Source organism: Panthera leo, chromosome D1, assembly GCF_018350215.1.
Source record: "Panthera leo isolate Ple1 chromosome D1, P.leo_Ple1_pat1.1, whole genome shotgun sequence".
NCBI lineage: Eukaryota > Metazoa > Chordata > Mammalia > Carnivora > Felidae > Panthera > Panthera leo.
This window is the reverse complement of record NC_056688.1, coordinates 63,169,126-63,190,488: the sequence shown is the minus strand read 5'-3', so window position 1 is coordinate 63,190,488 and position 21,363 is coordinate 63,169,126. Positions and strand designations below refer to the sequence as shown.

Below are 21,363 nucleotides of genomic sequence, written 5' to 3'. Positions count from 1 at the left end.
TGCCCGCCCCCCCCCCCCCCCCAAAAAAAAAAGTCCAGAAAGGAAGTTCAGGAGGAAGCCAAGTCATTTATTATTTCTTGAAGAGTTTGGGTGATGGAGGAGGGTCAGGGCCATAGAATTTAACTGGAAAGGAATGAAGGGACTTTTCAGTGCAAAACAGCCTGTTGGTCAGGGAGGTGTGAGATTAGGTTGGTTGGTATTTTTCAGTGCTGAAATGGGGAAGGGCACTGTGAGGTCAAACTGGGGGCGGGGGGGGCGGGCAGCTTGGAGCATCTCAGGAGTCAGTACCGTGCCAGGCTCCAGAGCCCTAAAGAATCAGTGCCATTACTATGTGTATATGAGAGGCAGGCCAGCCTCTCTCAGAATTTCCACTATGTACGGATAGTCCATTGCTAGGGATGCTGTGTCTGTGTGCGTCTAAAGTCAGTGCCCTGTTTCTATGTGCCAGGCTTGGTCCCATATCAAGAGTGTGCCTTATTTCCTGTGTGGGGATCTGGTTTGTTTCTTTTGTGTCAGGTAAGCCACTTTTGTGTGTGTGTTGGGATTAGTCCATGCTTTTTGGGTGTCAGTCTCCTGTGTCAGTGGGTCTGTGTCTCTCTTGTGTCTGGATGGGTCCCTACTTGTAGGAATTGGTGTGTTCCGCCTCAGCCCCCACTCCCTCTCTACCCCTCAGCCAGGCCCCAGCGTGCTGATGGTGGTGTAGCTCAGCCTGGACAGTGAAGCGATGGAGGGGGTGGGCGGGTCCTCATCTGGAAGAGGCCTGGGGCGAGCTCGTGGAGGCCTGGGGCAGCAGCGGGCACATGTCTCAAGGCAGGCCTGGCGAAAGCGACGGTGCATGAAGCAGTAGACCAGGGGGTTGACACAGGCTGAGGCGTAGCTCAGCAAGTGGATGAAAGAGATGGGCGCTCCCGAAAGCGCGCGGTGCGCACCAGAGCTGTCAAAGGCGCGCCACGTGTTGGCACTGTACAATGGCAACCAACACAGGAAAAAAAGCACAACGATCACCAGTAGCATCCGCACCACGCGCTTCTTAGCCAACAGCTTGGCCTGGTAGGGCCGGGGGCCACATCCTGGCCCAGGTGTGGGCGCCGTCAGCGCGGACAGCTCCAGGGTCTGACGAGAGCGCGGAAGCTGCACGTAACAGCCATCGCCATCCTCTCCAGCCAGCCCGGTCTCCGGCCGGCAACGCCCATTGGGTTGGGCAGAACCTGAGTACAGAGGGTAGGCTGTCAAAGCAGCAGGCTGGGTCCTCTCAACCTCCAGCCCAAGAACCACCAGACCCCGATTTCCAGCATCTGCGTGTCAGGCTCCTTTCTGCCCCACCCACTCTAGGCTCCGCCCCTTCCCAAGGCCGGTGGTAGGGATGGGGGCCGGGAGGGGAAGCTGGATATCACCCACCTGGTCCTGCCCCGCTCCGCAGCCCTCTTTGGCTTCTGACTCGGCTCTGGTTCTCATTGTCACTGTCTTCGTCAAAGCGAAGCCCTAAGTAGAGCTCACGGGAGATGAGCCCGTAGGCCACAGCCATAACCACACCCGGGACGAAGAACAAGAGCAGGAGCAGCAGTACGGACCTGGAGACAGAGCAGATCAATCACACGGGTATCTGTCCACCTGTAATCACAGATGGAAGAAGAGCAAGGGATCCTTTCTAGGGCTGGTGACCAGGCCCCTGAGGTAGAAGTAGGATTTGGGGGTCCTGCTGGGAAGGGCTAGAGAACTGGGGAGGGACCCCAAATGGGAATCCCAGGGTGGTGGGTGAGGAGAGGGAATCAGAGTATTGGAGCAGCTGGAGGAAGATTCTGGGGAATGGTAGTAAGCAGCTGATGGAGATGGAGAGAGGAATTCCCAGGAATGGGCGCCCTCACCAGGTTTGGCGAACATGTGCACTGGGCCAGCGATGCACGCACTGCAGCACACGGGACCCTACTGGCTGTACGGCGGTGTACACGGGATAGGGCACCATGAGCAGTCCAGAGAGCATCCACGTGGCTATGATCACACGAGCTGCGTGGGACCGTGTCTGCCACACTCGTGCCTGCAGTGGTCGGCAGATGGCACTGTATCGCTCCAGGGCGATGGCCACAAGGCTTAGTGTGGACACGCTTACAGACACCCCTAAACAAGGGAAGAGGAAGGGGTCATTCAGGAAACTTGTACTACATACTCAACCAGTGATTTGCTCAGGCCCTACTGAGAAAGACCCCTATGTGCAGCAAGAACTTTAGGTAAGGAGGGGAGCAGGGGGTTGTCTCACCTACCCATGAGGTAGGAAACCGCCTTACAGATGACTGTGCCAAAGATGAATGTGCCCATGAGATTGGGCAGGAGGGTGAAGGGCATGCAAGCCACAGCCAGCAGGAGGTCGCTGACTGCCAGTGAGAGCAGGAAGGCGTTGGTGACAGTCCTCAGGCGGCGGCTCAGTCCCAGGACCACGATGATGAGCACATTTCCTCCAACACTCATCAGAAAGATCACTGCATAAAGGGTGATCCTGATGGCCAGCTCCAGTTCTGGGTAGGAAAACAGAGGGGTGGCAGCAAGGAGTCTGGCTCCCACTCAGCCAGACCCTCCAAGCCCACTTATTCCCCACATCTCCTACCCAGCTAGATCCCTCTGCATCCCAGGAATACCTCCTCCCACTCAGCGGATGGGTTCACTTGAATCCTTTAGGTTTCTAACCCCTTGAGGCTTAGGGAAATTGGCTTAACTCCTCCTCTCCTTGAGAAGGTCTGTCTCTTCTCAAGCTTTGCTTCAAATTCTCCCTTCTCTTTACAGCCAAGCTTCTTGAAAGGATTATTTGCATTTTCTCATTCACTCCTCAGTCGATTACAGTCCAGTGCCCGATCCATCTCCTCTCCGCCCCCCATCACTGTTTGGACACTTCTCAAGATCACTAAGCTTTAACTGCCAAGTCCAAAGGTCTCTTCTCAGCCTATTCTACTTGATCTCCCTGTAGCATTTGACACTATTGATCACCCACTACCTTTTGAAACATAGGTCAGGTCAGGTCCTTATTGTCTAAAAAATCCCTCTTCACCTTCCCTGTACCGTCTGCAACCCTTTAGCATGTCTTCCAGATCCTCTGAGAACTGTCCTGTCTCACCTCCTCTTGCAATGCACCCACTTAAGCCACTGGATGACTCACTTTCTTGAAGGCATCATGCACCCTCATGACTTCCTCCATTGCTAACATTGATTTCTCAGCCTGGAATGTTCTTTCACCAACTGCCACTAATACCCTCCCCCCATCACAAATTGATTTTCTGTATCTGGTAAATTCCTATACACCACTGCCCATCAAGACTCAGATTAACTGCCCCCTCTTCTGTAAGGCCTTTCTGGATGCCTCATTTGGAGTTAATCTCCCCTTCCTCTGACCCATGAGTGTTCCTTACACATCTATCAGAATGCTTTTTATTTTCTACCTTGTATTTTAATTATCTCCTAACATTCATTTTCACTCAACAAACATTTACAGAGGACTCCCTCTGTGTTAGGCATTGAGGACAAAGAGATGGACATGACAAATTCCCTGCCATCTGAGAGCTCACAGTCCAGAGGGAAATTTGGGTACATAAATAGACAACTGCCACACAGTGGGATAAGGAGTAAAGCTGGGGGATATACAAAGTGTTGTGGGAGCTCACAGGAAGGACACTAGTGTTGCTGGGCTAGACAGAGGGCTGACTCCATTCATTTGTGTCATTGTCTATTAGGGGATGGATCCATCTTTGGGCCTCTATATCACAACCAAGCAGAGCCAAACAAAAGTGAATTGAATTAAGCTGGACTCAGTCACCCAAGCCCATGGCCTCAGCGTGAGAGACATGAGAGCTTGAAGGGAGAGAAGGCAGGGCCAGAGCCTTCCAGGTTGTGGGGAGGGAAGGGCTCAGAGCTGCAGCTCCCCCTTCTGCAGCCCCATACATTGACTCTTGTCTTAGGCTCTGAATTAAACTGTTCTTATAATGATAACCAACTTATTCAGAAACAGCTGTAGGCATCAAGTACATGCTATCTACAAGAGATTCCTGAACAGAACCCAGCAGTGACATTAGTTCTCAGATCACACAGTCAAGTCAGGTGTTGAATCAGAATAGCAGCTGAGTCTCCAGATCTCCAAAATGCTTTGCCTCCTGCTGCTCCCTCACCCCTCTGTCATTCATCATGCTGCCTCCTTCCCCAATCAAATCTCAATCTCAGTGCCTCTTTCTGCCTCTCTGTACTCCAGTGTGGCATTGCTCACTGTATTATTATGTTTAATTCTCTATCTCCTCCACTGGACTATGAGCTTCTTGAGGACAGGGGCAATGCCCAGATCATTCTTCTGCATATCCCTGGCACTTAGCATAATGTCCTGCAAATAGGAGGTGTTCACACATGCTGGCTAATGAATCTTGAACGAATCTCTTTCACTCTCCACACAAATGCACCTGCTTTGTCCTGCCCCATCCATGCTTCACCTCTGTGCCTCTAAAGCTCCAGCATGCCCTCCTCTCTGCCTCTGTCTCTTTGGAGACATGTCTCCCTTTCTGCAAGGAAGGCTTATGTGTAGCAAATTTGAGGTGTGTGTGAGCTAGTATTCTATCCTGTACTTTTTGTGTCTCCTTCCAGTCTACCACCCCCACCCCTCCACTTTCCTTAATCTCTCCATTCTATCATCTTTTTCAGATCCTCCTCTGGATGTCTCTCTTCAACTAGTTCTTGAATCAATAACCACACCTCAAGTTGGTACACACCCTGAAGTATGAAAAGCACATTTCTCATTCATTCACCCAGCTGATGTATCCCATGTGTGTCTTGGAACTTGGTGGAGCAGAAAGATGAGATTATGCCCACTCTTATCAAGTTCCCAATCTGCATGGGGACTCCTGAAAACTAGAGGGACAAAGTTCCAGTAAAATTGCCCAGCGATCATACAACACTTTGCTATTTTTCTGGGCATTCCCAGCGATTAGCTTATTTCCAGCCACTACTATCTCTCCAAGTCTTTGCTGTTGAAAGTTAGGAGATGTGAAAAAGATTAATTAAAAGCACTCTTAGAGCCAGTGGCTCAGGGAGAGGGTAGGAGGGATGAAAAGGTAGAGCACAGGGCTTTTAGGGCAGTGAAACTATTCTGTACAGTACTCTAATGGTGGATAGCTGTTACTATACATTTGTTAAAACCCATAGAATAGAGGGGAGCCTGGGAGGCTCAGTCAGTTGAGTGTCCAACTTCAGCCCATGTCATTCTCTCATGGTTCATGGGTTTTAGCCCTGCATGGGACTTTGTACTGATAGCGCAGAGCCTGCTTGGGATTCTGTCTCCATCTCTCTGCCCCTTTCCTGCTTGTGCACGCCTGCACATTCTCTCTCTCTCTCTCTCTCTCTCTCTCTCTCTCTCTCTCTCTCAAAAATAAACAAACATTAAAAAAAATCTTTTAAAACCCATAGAATATACAACCCGAGAAGTGAACCCTGATGTCAACTATGGAATTTAGTTAATAATGTATCAATATTGGCCTATCAATTATAACAAATGCGTTGCATTAATGCAAGGTATTAATAGTAGGGGAAACTGTGTGTGTCTCTCTGTGTGTATATGGAGGGGGGGTGGGAATCTCCCTGTGCTTTCCATTCAGTTTTTCTGTAAACCTGAAACTACTGTAAAAATAGCCTATTAGTTTTTTCAAAAGTCACTAAAAAGCAATTAGAATGAAGACTTGTGTGTGTGTTTTTGCCTATGTGTATGCATCCATGTGTGTTTGTGTGGTGGAATAGGAGTGATCATGGTGGCTTCGGCAACTAAGAACTTAAGGTAGGGGTGGAAGAATGGGAGTGGCACCTTATAGATTCTAGTGCCTTGACTACCTCTGGGCATCATCCTGCTGGGCCAGAGAACTCAGAAGACTGTGACAGTTCATTTCTGTTTCTGGGGTCTAAAAGATCTGCATTTGTTCTTTCCAGATGGTGGCAGAGAAGTATGAGCACAAAAATCCAGATAATGTGCCAAACACAAAAATCAGGACTTTATAAGAAACAACACCGAAGCTGCTGATGCCTCAAATCCTGCCTTCCACTGGCATGTTGGATCTGGTCACCCATGAACACAGACATCAAAGCAATACCGATGTGTCTGTGGTGATCATGGACAGCATGCAACTGATTGTGGATGATAGCTGGGCAAATGGTGATATCCAAATGTCAATGAGTACTCACTGAAGGAGCAGAAATAATATGGAAGGATGTACAGGTAATATCAGAGTGAACATTGGATAATAATTTAGTTTTTGAGATAATATCTAAATTCCTAGGTGGGTGAGAGTAATACATATTTTTGTGGACAAGGTCTGAGAAGGGTTTAACTACGTGTCTGTAGATAATGCCTGACTGAGAGTGGGCAAATTTAGACTGTGCAGAGGTAATATGTCTGCGGATAACATCTTGTTTTGTAGATAACATCTTCAGAAAATGTGGATTATATTCAGAGGTCTGAACTGAATGGGGGAATATCCAAATGATGATGGTAGTAGCTGAGTAAGCAGAAAGTAATATTCAAGTTTGTGTAGGCAATATTTAGGTGAGCATTGATGTGAGATGTTAACATGTTGAGATGTGAAGTGAGAGATCAATCTGACTGAGTAAAATAACTCAGTGCCTGAGTGAACACACGTGATATCTGAGTCTTTGTGGTTAATATCTGAATGTGTGAGACTAACAACCCTGATTTTATGGGTGATATCTGGAAAAAGTTAGTTAAGTGAGCATGGGTGATATCTATGTGTGGATGATAAAATGAAAGCAAGTGTGTCTGATGGGTGAGTGACATCTAAATGACTATGGGCATTGTTAAAGTAACTGTGGGTGATACCTGGTTTTCAGTGGTGGCATCTGAGTGAACATTAGCACTCTGGTCTATGTGGGTAACATATAAGAATAATGTGGGTAACATCCATATTTCTACTGGTAACACTGGAGTGAGCCTGGCTAACATGTAGAATCTGAGTGAGTGGCAAACAGTCTTTGTGGGTAACTTCTGACTGCATGGGTAACATCCACTCTGTGTAGGTAACAACATCCAGATAAGCAAGGCCAATTCTTGCACCTGTGCTCTGAATCACTTCATGTTCTGCTTTCTCAGGGTCCCCTGCTCTGCGGACTGTCCCTGCTCTCTGCTGAGCCTTTGACCTTCCTTTCCTCTGTCTTGGCCCATGCTGCATCAACATTTTAAAAAGACTCTTGCCTCTACTGCACACACATATACCCAAAGACAACCCCCACCACATACCATTCCTCAATCCCATGCTCTTTCTGGCACTATCCTATTTTTTCTTTGCTTCTCTCTCCCTCCCAAATTTCTGGAAAGTTTCATCTACACACCCTGGTTCACTTCTCATAACCTTCTCATGCACCCTCCCAAACCTCAACCAACTGTAGTCAGACCTTAATACCCACAACTCCTCTTAAGGACTTCTTTGTTACTGGATCTGAAGGATGCTGTTCTGTCCTTATTCGACTTATATCAACACCATATGACATCACTTATCCTACCCTGCTTGAAATCTTTCCCTTGCCTTGTCCCTCTGATGGTTTCATCATGGGCTCTCCATCTTTTGCCTGGCTTTTAAATCTCAGTCTTTTTCAGGGTCCTGCCCCGGGACCTGTTTTCTTTTCATCTTGTCATCTTTGTATGATTTTAGCTATTCCTGTGGCTTCCATTACCTTCTGTAGGCAAAGACCTTTTAAGTCTGTATTCCCAGCTTGCACCCCTCCCCTAAGTTCCTGACCACCAGATTCAACAGCTTACTGGCTACCCCCACCTAGGTATCTCAACAGCACTTAAACTCAGTGGGTTCCAAAGTGAATTTATAGTTCTTCTCTTTCAAATTTGTTTCTGTTCCTTTGTTATCTTTCTCATGATATAGCACCAACATCCATCTAATTGTCCAAGCCAGACACCTGGATGTCATCCTTTGACCTCTTCCTCCCTCTCCATTTCTAATGAATCCCTACCAAGTTCTGTTGATTCCACTTCCAGAAGTGCCTCTCGAATCCATCCACTTCTCTCCATCCCCACTGCCAAAACCTTAGTCCAAGCCCATATCATCTTTTATCAGAGAAACAGAATAGCCTTCTAAAGTGTCCACCCCATCCCCCACCCTTTCATGTCTTGTCCTCCAATCCATCTTCTACACTATAGAACTAATCCTGGCTGTACTACGGAGTCTTTCAGTAGTTCCAATCATCCTCAGGATAAAAATCTACACTCCTTAGCCAGGTCTGTGAGGCTCTTTGTAAACCCTCTAGGTTGGTGCTCATCCTGAGTATTCATTTTTCCTCTCTTTTGATGTATGTTTCAGGCACTCAGAAACTGACACACTGAACGAAAGTACCATGGATTTTAACTTTGGGTGTTTACACATATTGTTCCTCTGCTTAGAATGCTTCTTGCCTTTCCTGCCCCTTCGCTTGTCTGGCTTTCTCTTGTCTTTTTAAATTTTTCTTCAATTACCTTCTCAGGAGGCCCACTTTGACCCCCAAGGCTAAGCTAGACTAAAGCTCCTCTTCTGTGTTCCCACAGCCTTAATCTAAGGCACATCCCACTTTGTGCTGCAATTCCCTGCTTACTTGTCTGGCTCTCCCACTAAACTGTGAACTCCATGAAATAGGAACTGTGTTCATTTTTTCTCTGGTTCAATAAATATTTGTAGAATGAAGCAATCTAAGTGAGAGTGTGTAAAAACTGGTCTGAGAAAGCATATACATTATTTTGTGGGATAAATACTCAAATTAAAATTTATTGCCATTTTCCCTTCTTGAACGTGGAATAATTTCCTTCTGCTCAGCACTGCTCCCTCTCTTAGAATCCCCCCTGCTTCCTTTTTCTGCCTACTGAACTCCAACTTCAAGACCCAGCTCCTGGGTTCCCTTGTCTATGAAGTTCTTGGATCCCATCTCCTTTGGATGCCCACAATTCAGACCCTCTCCTGGGACTTCTCAGAGTGACTGTGATTTTCCAACTGGTTTGTCTCCCTTCTGCACTTGACTATGGACCGATGAGGGTCCAGACTGGGTCTGTTTCATCCCTGTGTCCCCAGCACCTAGCTCAGCGACAACAGCAGGTGTCCAGAAGACATTTAAGGAAAGAAAAGGTGCAGGAAGGGAAAACATATATCATGAGCTGGGTTGTGGAGAAAATGCGGCTGTTGGCCCGTGGGAGGAGTGAAAGTCATTTTGGGGACTGAGTGAGTGGAAGCAGTGGGGGTGGGGGAGATGGTGGCACAAGAGATAGGAGATGAAGGGGGCAGCCAGGCTCTAGGAGGAGGAAACCTAAGGAAAGGCAGGTTGGAGAGGGTGCTTGGAGGGGACTTGGAGACAGAAAAAGAGAGGGGACAGAGCTTTGATTAGAGTTCCCCTTTGGGAGGCAGGAGGATTTGAGGAGGAGTGAAATGGAGACTGGCATCTCTAGGGTGCAGCCCCCAATGTCCAGCCTAATTCCGGTTTGAGGATCTCTTTTGGGAAGGCTAGGGGTGGGGCAGAGGACACAGGAGATTATATAGCTCTAACTTCCCATTCAAGCCTTCCATAGTGCTCCCTCCCTCAACCAGCCCTCTTCTTTTTCCCAGTCTTGCCTTCTTTTCTTCCTTTCCTTCCCCGCTGTGGCTCTGTGAACTGGATTTAAAAGGAAGAGACCTGGAAGGATAGGCAAGAGGAGGTCCTTGCTTCCTGGCCGTCTGTGTCTAGGAGGGGGCTCTGTGTTGGGCAGGAGGCTGTGTTTGGGGATGACCAGTGGCTCTGGGTACGACCAGGAGACCAAGGTGTGAAGGGGCTCTGAGCAGGTGGTGTGAAGCTGTGATGGAGTTTTTATGAGCCGTGGAGGGGGTGGGGGGGGGGCAGAAGTGTCGGGGCAGCTGTTTAGGGACTGAGGGAGTACTATGAGGGGATGGTGTAGGCGTTTGAGGAGGCAGTGGGGGCCTCTATCTCTATCAGTGTGGGGTGCAGCGAGAAGGAGCTGGTGGAGGGGGCTTAGGGAGGCACCCACCTCGTGTCCCGGCTCCGCGGATGCGAGGGGGCTCGCAGCTGAGGTTGCCCGCACCGCTGCTGTTGAGGAGGGCTCCCCCGGGGCGGCAAAGGGAAGCCCCCGGCCCGGGTCCGGACCCCTGCGCGCTCCGGTTCAGCTTTAGCAGCTCCATGGCCCCGGCCCAGCCGCTGCCTCCCCGAGCTCGGCCCGGCGGGCTCCCGCTGCGGCTCCACCTGCTCGCGCCGCGGTTCGGGCGGAGGCTCCCGCCCCGCCTGGTCCCCGCCCCCAACCTTGGCCCCTGCCCCGCCGCTTCTCCTCTGCTCGCCCCGCCTAGGCTCGCCTCCCTCCAAGCTCGTCCGCCTCGGTCCCGCCAGGTGACTCTCCGCCCCCCTCCCACGCTCAGGACTTCTGCGCTCCCCTCACCCACAGGGACAGTCCTCCAGGCTCGCCCCCTCCCTAGCCTCTCCGGTCTTCTCTTAGAGATTTCCTTCCCACCCACTCCCCTTCACCACCGTCCTGGTTCGGCAGAATTCTTGGGAGTGTGAGTGTGTGCGTCCGTGTGTGTGTGTGTGTGTGTGTGTGTGTGTGTGTGTGTGTGTGTGCTGGCGAGGGTAGCAGTACCGGTGTTGGAGAGGGAGATGCTGGGTGGGGGAAGGAGGGTCAGAGGGAGCGGCCGCCGTGGGATCTAGCATCTTTCCCCGGTGGGTCAGGGGATGTGGAGGTGGCATCTAACACGGTGGCATCACCCACGGTTACTATACTATGCCTCAGTGGCACCAGTGACCTGGACACCATCGCTACCGTAGTTCTTGCATCTCCTCTCCAAAGGGCTGGGGTCGCCCCTGCACCTGCCTGAGCACCCTTCACCTCCTACCTCAGGGCCCAACACCCAGGTTTCTACCCAAAGCTTCCAAACAACCGTCCTCAGCGGGCAAGGATGTGGGGGCAGCATTTGTTCTCGGGGGAACCTTGACAGGCAAAAGGGCTGCCCAGAGGAAGAGTCTGACTTTGGTGTGAGGGCAGCCTGGGTAGCAGTGAGAACAGCTTAGAATAAACCAGTGAGGGGTGGGGTGATGGTGGGGTTTGGTTCTAATTCTGGCCCAGCACTGGCACAAGAGGAGAGGAGGCGCTGGCTTTTGTGGTCTCCAGGCAGCGCCCACCCTCAACCGACACAATGACGCTCCCTGTTTGCTCTTAGTGCAGGTGGAGCAGCCTGTGTGGGGCGTCAGGTTCCCATGGGAGGGGACCAGAAGGGGAGCAGATCACTGGGGTGCAGCCGGTGCAAAGCTTAAGGGGACATGCACAGAACTGAGGTGTGTTCGGTTCCTTGGGCAGGACTTGCCTCCACTAAGATTTCTGCCCTGCTGGCTATCCATTCTCCTCCATTACAAGGAAACTCCAATATGACCCTGAAATTCCACTCTGCGTGCGGCCCCCAGCAGTAGCTGTTGGAGGTGGGAGCATCAGTCAAAGACCAGATTAGACTGTGGATGAGGTCTGAGTTTACGGGGAATTCAGAGAGCCCTATGCAAGCTGTCTTTCGGAGAGGACCTGTTCCAGCTAGCACTGAGTTTACAGGGGCTGGGACATCGAAGGAGGATTTAGGCTTGAGGTGGGTGGGGATGTCGTCACCTGTCTCCCCTAACTCCCCTCCTCCTGGCACTGCCTGCCTTCCCCATCAGAGTGCCCTGGACCAGAAGAGCCTGATTTGCTGTTTGTTCAGCTCCAGCACAGGTGGCACCTCAGATAACCTGCTGGACTTTTCCCACATTGGATGGCGGTAGGGTGTGGGGGTGGGGAGCAAAGGAAATGTAGGAGAGAGAGGAGTGGAAATAGGAGTAGACAGACATTCACTTATTCAGCAAAGTATGTGCCAGCCATAGGGCTGTGTACTCACTGTTTGATACGGTCTGTGCCCGAGTAGCTCCCACCCTCCTGGGGGAAAATGACAGGTAAGCCAATGATTACAATATATGGTTGTATATCTGCTAAGATGCAGAAATCAGAAATTTAGGAATCAGCCTGGCTGCCTTACTCCCTTATGCTCTTTTACCTGTAGTAGAGGCTGTGACAAAAAGTCCAAACTCCTCTCCAAAAATGAGGGATTTATTCTGCACTGCCAGCTGCTTTGGGAGTTGGCTGAGCTCAGGAAAGCCTGCTCAGGCAAGGTCATATTCCCTTCCTGAGGCATCCTACATCCAGTGACTGCTCAGCACAGAGGTACAAAGGTTCAGCCTCCTCACCCCAACAGAGGACAACTCTGAGAGACATGCACAGCTCCTCGTGGGGTTGACCAAAGCCTTTGTGGGGACTGAATTGCTGCTCAGCTTCTCCCTTCACCCAGTCCTCCTTTCCTTGCTCTTGCATACGTGTAGACTCCAAGAGCGCTCCTTAGTAAACATCCTCCACAGTAATCTCTGTCTTAGTCTCTGCTTCCTGGGGAACATAACTGCCTCCCTCCCATAGTCAATCAATCATGAAGTCCTGTTGATTTTAGCCACTGAGCGTTCCTTGACTCGGTCTGCTTCTATCTGCATGGACATTATGGCACTGTTTCTGCACTGCTCTTCTGGCTTCTTCAGTGGTCCACCACATTTTACAGATGCCCCCTTACCTCCATCCTCCACCTTAGAGTCAGAGTGATATGTGCAGAACACAAATCTGATTGTGCCACTCTAATGACCTCTGCTCTGGGGATGGAGAAAGCCTTTTCACAGAGTCTCTGAAACCTGCATGGTCTGGCTCCTAGTGGCCTCTGTAACTACCTCATTTTAAGTCACTGTCCTCCTTGTTCTCTCCCCTGTAGACACACTGGCCTTTCTTTAGTTCATTTTTTTGGGGGATCTGTGTCCTCTGGTTACATGACTTTTGCACATGCTCTCTGGAAACTTTTCCTTCCTTATCTAATTAACTCCTGATCATCCTTCTCATCTCAGCTCAAGGCATTGGCATTTCTTTTTTTTTTTTTTTTTTTTAACGTTTTTTTTTTTTTTTTTATTATTTATTTTTGGGACAGAGAGAGACAGAGCATGAACGGGGGAGGGGCAGAGAGAGAGGGAGACACAGAATCGGAAACAGGCTCCAGGCTCCGAGCCATCAGCCCAGAGCCTGACGCGGGGCTCGAACTCACGGACCGCGAGATCGTGACCTGGCTGAAGTCGGACGCCTAACCGACTGCGCCACCCAGGCGCCCCAAGGCATTGGCATTTCTCAGCGATGTTTTTCTGGCTTCTCCTCCTGTGGTAGGCAGAATTACAAAATGGCACTCAGGATTCTCACTTGTGGGTAGAACCTATAAATATGATAAGATGCTACTTCCATGATGATGCTATATGACAAAAGAGATTTTGCAGATGTAGTTAATGTTACTAATCAGTTGACCTCAAGATAAAGAGATTATCCAACTGGTCCTAGCCAAATCACAAGAATTTACTCTGGTTGGCAGCAGAAGAGGAAGTCAGAGAGATTTGAAAAAAGAGAAGGACTTGACACACTATTGCTAGCTTGAAGATGGAGGGGGTCACGTGGCAAGGAATGCAAGGGGCTGTGGCTGGCTTGAGGAAGGAGCCGGGATTGCACCTCAGGAGCAGGTGCCTGAGATTGGCCTCTAGCTGAGAGCAGTCTCTGGCTGAGAGCCAGCCACAAAATAGGGACTATAGTCCTACAACCACGAGGAACTAGATTCTGTTAATGACAAGAATGAGCTTGGAAATGGATGTTCACCCCAGAGCCTCCAGAAAAGAATTTCACTTGCTTGACATCTTGACCTCAGCCTGGTGACACCCTAAGCAGAGGACCGAGCCATACTGTACCAGACTTCTGGCCCACATGCTTGCGACCTAATAAAAAGATGTTGTTTTAAGCTTCCAAATTCATGGTAATTTGTTATAGTAGCAACAGGAAACTAACACACCTCTCAGGAAGAAAGTAGCAAATACAGACCTTGCAAGCCACCCAAGGATGAAAGGATGAATTGGAAGCACTAGAAATTTGTTAACCTTTAGAAAGATTTGGGGTAATTGTTATGGCAGCTGGTGTGGAGAGCAACTTAAGGGGTAGGACCCATTGGGAGTCTATGACAGTAACTCAGATAACAGATGATAGCATAGCGCCTTGACCTAAGTCATAGAGGCAGTGGAGAAGATGGATCCAAGAGATACTTAGGAGGCAAACAGAATCTAGAGGATGCTTCCATGTTGAGGGTGAGGGAGAAGGATGAGATTAAAATGAATAAGGTTTCTGGTAACTGGATAGGGACTCTTTGGTGATTACCTACTCTGTTCAAAGCACATTCATTACTTTTAATCCTCACAAAGAACTCTGCATTTAAGTCCGATATGATTGATTACTATTTTAGATGAAAAAAACTGTGACTCAGACAGAATTTAAGTAACTTGCCCAAAGCCACAAAACTACTAGGTGAAAAAGCTACAATTCAAAGCCAGGGATTTTGGACATCAGAATTCAGGTGCTCATACTATGATGCTTCCCAGAATGATCAGAAGTTTTACTAAGTTTCTCTGATCACCTTCTTTCTCTCATTTTACATAATATTTTTTTCAAATTTTCTTTGGACTTGTAAAATCTCTCATTTCATGTCACACACACACACACACACACACACACACACACCCCACATGCACACATGCACATACACCATCATTCACTCACAATAAATAACCCGCCCTCCCACTTCATAGAGAAAATAGTAACCATCAGATAGCAACTCCCACCAGTGAATCTGTTCCCTTTTGGACATGGTAAGTTTCAGATGCTTTATTAGACATCTAAGTAGGAATTCCAGTAGGAAGTTGAATGCACAGTTTGCATAAGAAGTAATGCAAACCATAGAATTAATGAGAGTGTGTTAAATAAGAATAAATGAGGAACCAGATCAGAAATCTGAAAAAGACCATATTTAAAGTCTGGATAGGGAAAGGCCAGCCTGCAAAAGACAGGTGGGAGGAAAACAAGGGGAGCAAGCATCATGATCGAGAAAGGGAAAACAAATAAAAGAAATGAGAGGGGGAGGAAGAAGGAGAGAAATTAATTAATTTTGAATGCAAGATTCCTGAGAAGGCAGGAAAGTGTGTAATCCAGAGCCCATGTGGAAGGTTCTAGGTTTTGATAAAAGTAGAGCCTCAATTGTAAGAGGAAGATAGAAGAAAATAGTTATAGATTAAAATAAGTCATGGCCAACCAGCTAACAACTATTATTTTCTAGATGCCTTGGCAGCTAAGCATGGCTTTATGACCATATTCTGGACAGGGTTGTGGGTAGCAGTGATAAGTGCAGCTTCCAGATCAAGCTCTTATAGGAGAGGAGTGGACTGTTTCTTCCTCATTGTCCTTTCCTGCAAGTTGAATGTGAATGTGAGGGTAAGCCATCTCCAGTCATGTCATGAAGGTAACACACCAGGGGTGGTGGAGTGATAAGATGGTAGGAGCCTGGATATTTCATACTCCAGTTGTTTTACTACCCCAAGTTCTTTCATATGACAAAGAAACTACACTCTTAAGGCCCTACATTTTTTTCTCTTCTTGTTATAGCAACTTTTTCTGTATCTTAATTAACGCAGTAGGTGCATAGATTTAATGGCAGCTGCTATCTTATATTTTCTATTTTCTCTGTGAAGTTGGAGATCTGGTTATCAGTGACTGGTGTGTGTGTGTGTGTGTGTGTGTGTGTGTGTGTGTGTGTGTGTGTGTATGAGTAGATAGGATTGAAATTTTAGAAGTCAGGATGGCTTAAGAAAACTGTATAAAATGGGAAAGAGGGAGGGGGCACTAGAGGCATGTAATAAGATAACTGGGACCCACTTAGGAGTTGGTGACCATGAATTCCCAGTGGTATCAGTTTCTCCAGGAGCGCTCAGATAGTCAGATGCAAGCATGGAGAATACTGATTGTTCAATTCGCCCAAAGTTGAGATTTTGCCAGTTGGGTGGGATGGAAAAACAAAGGGACAAGGGCACAATAATGGGCAGGACAATGAAGTAGGTAACACAGTCTAAAGTGAGTAATAAGTAGGCTTCAAAAGGTTGCAGCGGTCCAAAATGAGAAAGGGAAGAGAGTAGGGCAAAGAACATATCAAGGAGTGTCAAGGAGCAAAGAGGTATTGAGAGTGAAGAAGCAGCATTGGTGAGTGCAGAGGACCCCATATCTGTGTACTGAGTTGTGAAACCAAGAGTTGCTACCCCTTTTTGCAGAGGGTGTACCATCCTCACAGGACTGCTGGTTTTAGCCAACACTGGAGTTGGAGGAGTGTTCAAAGAAGCTGATGTTGGAAAAGGGGTTATGGAAGACGAAACTCATCTGAGAAGCTTTCCTGAGTTAGGTGCCTCTCCTATGTACTTCTGTAACACCTTGTACCTCTCATTATGGTAATGTTTACAATTACATGTTAATAGTTGTCCTCTTGCTTACGTTTATTCCAAAGGTCTGGCTCCTGTCATTTTCTCCAACAAGTTCTCAAAGCACTCTCCACACTACTCTCATTACTTATTTGCAGTCTTTGTGCTCAAGGAACCTTGAGTTGTTTAGAGTTTCATGGTGCAGTCCATGCTGTTCATCACGCTTGCTCATACTGTCCTCTCTAACTAAATGCAGTTGGGCGATGGGGAGGTGAGGGCCAGGAGATGGTGGCTAGAGATTGTTTCAAGAAGATGGTTTATAAGAGGAAAACAACTCCAAATAATAGTTGGAATGGAGAAGGGGGAATACTATGAGCATAGGAGGGGATGAAAATGCAATGCTAAGAGGGTGGAAGTTCGTTTCTCAAATCAGGAAATTCCATCAATGCCAGGGATTGAGCCAGCATTCAGGGAGAATGGGATTGCTCAGGACCAGGAAACAGGGGACTTTAGACCAGAGCAAGGAGGGAACTGCAAAGTCAATATGGGTAACCAGAGGAAAAAGATGTTGACCCTTGTCCCAGAACAAGTCAGAGACCAAAGAGGTCAAGGAAATAAGTGCAAGATGTCCTGATATAGGGCCAACCTCAGTTCTGAGGGAAGCTACTTTTTTGATTCAAGCCTTGACCTGCCAAGGTTGTCATGTTTTTGCTTCCCCTCTGTGTGTGGGTGTGTGCGCGCACACGTGTGTGTGTGTGTATGTGTGTGTGTATGCGTGTGTGTGTGTTGTGAAGGGGAGTGCTGGCCCACCCAGCTTGACACCTATAGCTAGAATAATTTGCTTTTCCCTTGGGGAAGTCTCAATCACCTAGCTACTGCCACACTGGCTCAAGTGTGGGCACATGATCCTTCTTTCAATATTCTATATCACAATTGAGATAAGAGGAGAACGTTTAAACAACACTTCAGTAAATGTTCTGGGGAAACAACTAAAGAGAGGAGAATATAGTGTGTAATGTACAGCCAGATAGCCTGCCTTGTAAGTTACTGCTTATTCTAGGAATCTTTCAGGTCCACAAAATATCAGCGCTTTACCCAGGAAACCTAGTATTCACACACAGCGGTGTCAGGGTGGTGGGATAGGCTCTGGCTCCTCCACCCCTGACTCTCTCTCTCTCTCTCTCTCTCACACACACACACACACACACACACACACACACACACACACAGCTGGGATCCAGTGCTAGGAGAGGAACCAGTCACAGTTTAATCCTTGAGGTGCCCGCTCAGCCCTTCCCTCTGTGGCTCATTAGGCTGCCTTCTCTCCACATCTTTCAAGGCCTTCTCTTGTCTGCATTTCTGTGATGTGCAGATATGCTTCTGTGCTGAGCTCCTGCCCACACTCCCTGCCCACGTAGGAGGCCCTTCTCTTGGGATAATTAAACAAAGAGGGAGCAGGCTGAAAAGACAGACCGGCTGGAGCCAGAGCAGGCAGGGATGTTGGTCAGAGGAAAGAAACCAGGGAAAGGACTACCTTCCGGAGTCTGGGGCTTGTGCTAGGGAGAACAGAGCGCGCGCGCACACACACACACACACACACACACACACACACACGGGGGCTTGCTCTCACTCATGGTTACACTTGGCTTCGGACATGGGCTTTCGCAGGTAGGTCAAGAGGGGCCTGGATCTCCCATGTCAGGGACTCATTTGAAAGTTAAAAAAGCCACAGGAAGGCTCACTCAGGGAATCACCAGGGAGAGGGCTTCCATGAACACACCCGACTTATTAGCCTGTGGTGCCCTATGGCACCTGTTGGTGAACAGCAAGGCTGAGGACAATAAGCCAAGATACTGAAACTGGAAGGGCACTGCCAGACACAGAGAAAGCCCACGCGTGTTAGATGAAAAGCACAAGGATTTTTCCTGTAGGGAGGCAGTCCTGAATCCTCCCAGCCAATCAGTAGGGCGACCCCAACAGGGCTGCCTCCGGCTCTGACTCGGCACAACTTCCTCTGTAATGGCTTTCAGCATCATCACTGCTGCGTTTTAGTCTTTGCTAAAAAATCAAGTGTTCTTACAAACCAGTTGAGACCACTATTCTGTCTGTAAGATTCCATTTCTCCCTGTCCCTAAGATTCTAGCTCTTCCAGCTTTACAAGACAATGCAATTCTGAGGCCAGGGCAGGAGGTAGAAAGAGGGGAGGAAAGGGGAACCCTGCGCCCTCTGCTGGCCAGACCTGGCATCGACAGTCCAGTCCAGAGGCCCAGGGCTGAGTAGGGCGGGACAAGGTGTGCCCCCACTGCCTCAAAGGCGCAATCTCTGCTACAGGGACAGGGATAACCGTCATAGCTACCATTCATTATTAAGCAGTTGCTGCTTGTCAGGCACCAGCAGCCAGTTTACAATCATTATCTCATTTACATTTTAATTCTCCAAGCATTTCTTTCAACAACCCTGAAAGTTTGTGTAGGAGGCTGAGAGTCCCTCAGCTAGCAAGTGATAGTTCAGAACTAAAATCGGACTCAGATTGGCTCCAAGCTCTTTCCTATCTGTTGTGCTTTTAGGCCAGCCTAATACTTGCCCTGACTTGGGCCTTGACTCTGACCCCAGCTCTAACGTGGCTTAACCATCCTCCCCTGATCTGAGCCTCAAGCCAAACCCTAGCTTCAGCTTCAATCTAGAATCCACCCACTTTGTCTCCTGCTCCTGGCATCTAGCATTTGCACGGCATCTTTCCTTGGGTTGGATGTCCCTTCTCCCTATGAATCCGATTTCCTCCTGAGCTTGATACTTTATTTCCATCTGCCTCTTGGGTGAGCAGCCAAACTCTCAGAAAGAAAAAGATGAAGTGGGGAGGCCAAAGGAACATTGAGGAGGAGGGTACATCTCAAATCTTAGCCAGGCCAAGGTGTCCTGAGGTTAGTGATCCCAGGACAATGAGTGAGGCCCTAGGTCCTGTGGGAGGGAGAAGAGCTAAGCTGGAAGCAGCTGGGCTGTCAGCAGCAGGGCCCTTGGACAGTTCTTGTAGGACAACTACAGCTCACCCCTGTAGGAATCTCGCAGCAACTCCAAAACTTCTGCCTCCCTCCCAAGCTGTATGTGTGTGGATGGGAGAGCTGGAATTTGCAGCTCTTCTCCAGAGCACTGGGTGGTCCTTTGTCTTTGGCTGCAGCCCTGAGCTCAATGCTTCAACACATTGGGCAGGCTTGCTGGTGATTCACAAACTTTGCTCTGCGCTACTGGCTTCTTCTCCCCTGGTTAGCCCCCCTGCCCCCAACCTCCTTACTGCTGGCAACAGTCATTCTTAAGAAAGGAAGGAGCGTGTCTGGCCTCAGCCTCAGAGGAGGCAGTCCCTTACTTATCTCCCTAAAAGAAACAGTAAGGCAGACCTAGGTTTTATTCCATGTGACTTAGGAGCCCTGTGATATTGGGCAAATTATCTAGTCTCCCAGAGCCTTGGATTCCTCATTTTGTTTATTTATTTTTAATGTTTATTTATTTATTTTGAGGTAGGGAGGGGCAGAAAAAGAGGGAGAGAGAGAGAATCCCAAGCAGGCTCCAAGCTGTTAGAGCAGAGCGCAACATGGGGATTGATCTCATGAATCATGAGATCATGGCCTGAGCCAAGATGAAGAGTTGGACACTTAACCAACTGAGCCACCCAGGCACCTTTTGTATTCCTTATTTAAAATGGGGTAATAATGACCTCTTTCTCATGTAGTTGTGAGGATTAATTGAGATAATGCACTTAACTCAGGACCTGGCATAAAATAGCTTCTCAATAAATCACATCTAATATATTTTTAATTGCTCTATGCATTTCAGTTTCCTGATCTGGAAAAATAAGCACAATAATAATTTAAGCTTCCTAATGTTATTATAAGAGATAATGAGATAATTTATGAGATAGTAGTTTGTGTGTGTGTATATGTGTGTGTGCGTGTGTGTGTGTGTGTGTGTGTGTTATGTGTTACATAACAATATTTTTAAAAATTGGAACTTTCCTTGATTCTCTAAATCAGACAAGTCTCATGTAAGCTTTTAACCACTTACCTTATGGAAGACTTAATTTCCCTTTATGTTTGCTGGCTTTCTTTCCACTCTCTTTTCCCACAATTTAGCACCTTGCAAAAAGTTTCTGGGGGATTTATGTTGGATAGAATATGTGGGTAAGAGGAAGAAGGCCTGGGTTTAGAGATCATGCTGGTTACGTGGGTATGCACCTTGTTCAAGCCTGTGCTCCCACTGGGTGGCGCTGCTCTGAGGCTCCCGTGCTGTTTTGGGCCAGGATCATCTTTCTCCTGTTTCCAAAGACCCAATTCATAGTGTTCCCTATTCTGGGCCCCCTGTGAAAGTGGGGTCCAGGCTGTTTTCCTCCCCAGAAACCCTGTGACAGGTAGAATTTTGGCTCCCATTACCTTGCCCTCTGGTGTTACTCCTGTGATTATGGAAAAAAAGAACTTTGTGGATGTAATTAAGATTAATAATCAGCTGACCTTAAAGTAGAGCCATTATCCTGGATTATCTAAGTGGGCCTAGTCTAACTACATGAGCTCTAAAAAGCAGAGATCTTTCTCAGCCTTGTAATAAGTGGGAAGTAAGAGATTTGAAGAATGAGAAAGATTTCACAACAACTTTGTTGGCTTGAAGATGAAGGGGCCATGTGTCAAGGAAACAAGGACATCAGTTTTACAACCAAATGGAATTGAATTCTTCAACCTCAATGATCCTGGAAGCAGGTTCTTCCCCAGAAAAGAGGCCAACTTGCACAACACCTTGATTTTGGCCTTGGAAGCCCTGAACAGAGGGCCCAGTTGAGCCACAATGTGCCAGGATTTCTGACTCACAGAATTGTGAGATTATAAATGGGTGCTATTTTTTTTGAAGAATTTAATTTAATTAACTTATTTTAAATGTTTTATTTATTTTTGAGAGAATAAAAGTGGAGGAGGGGCAGAGAGAGGAGGACAGAGGATCTGAAGCAAGCTCTGCGCTGACAGCTCTCTCAGC

At 48.1% G+C, this 21,363-nt stretch overlaps 1 protein-coding gene across 1 annotated transcript; it reads right to left on the bottom strand.

The window, feature by feature from the left end:
* Nucleotides 1-46: 46 nt before the first annotated feature.
* On the bottom strand, nt 47-10,169 carry CCKBR (cholecystokinin B receptor). The gene is made up of 5 exons (XM_042907158.1): nt 10,019-10,169; nt 2,259-2,510; nt 1,866-2,115; nt 1,399-1,571; nt 47-1,208 (listed from the first exon to the last, which is right to left on the bottom strand). The coding sequence occupies exons 1-5, from the start codon at nt 10,167-10,169 to the stop codon at nt 670-672; spliced, it is 1,365 nt and encodes a 454-aa protein (XP_042763092.1). The 3' UTR covers nt 47-669.
* Nucleotides 10,170-21,363: the final 11,194 nt, after the last annotated feature.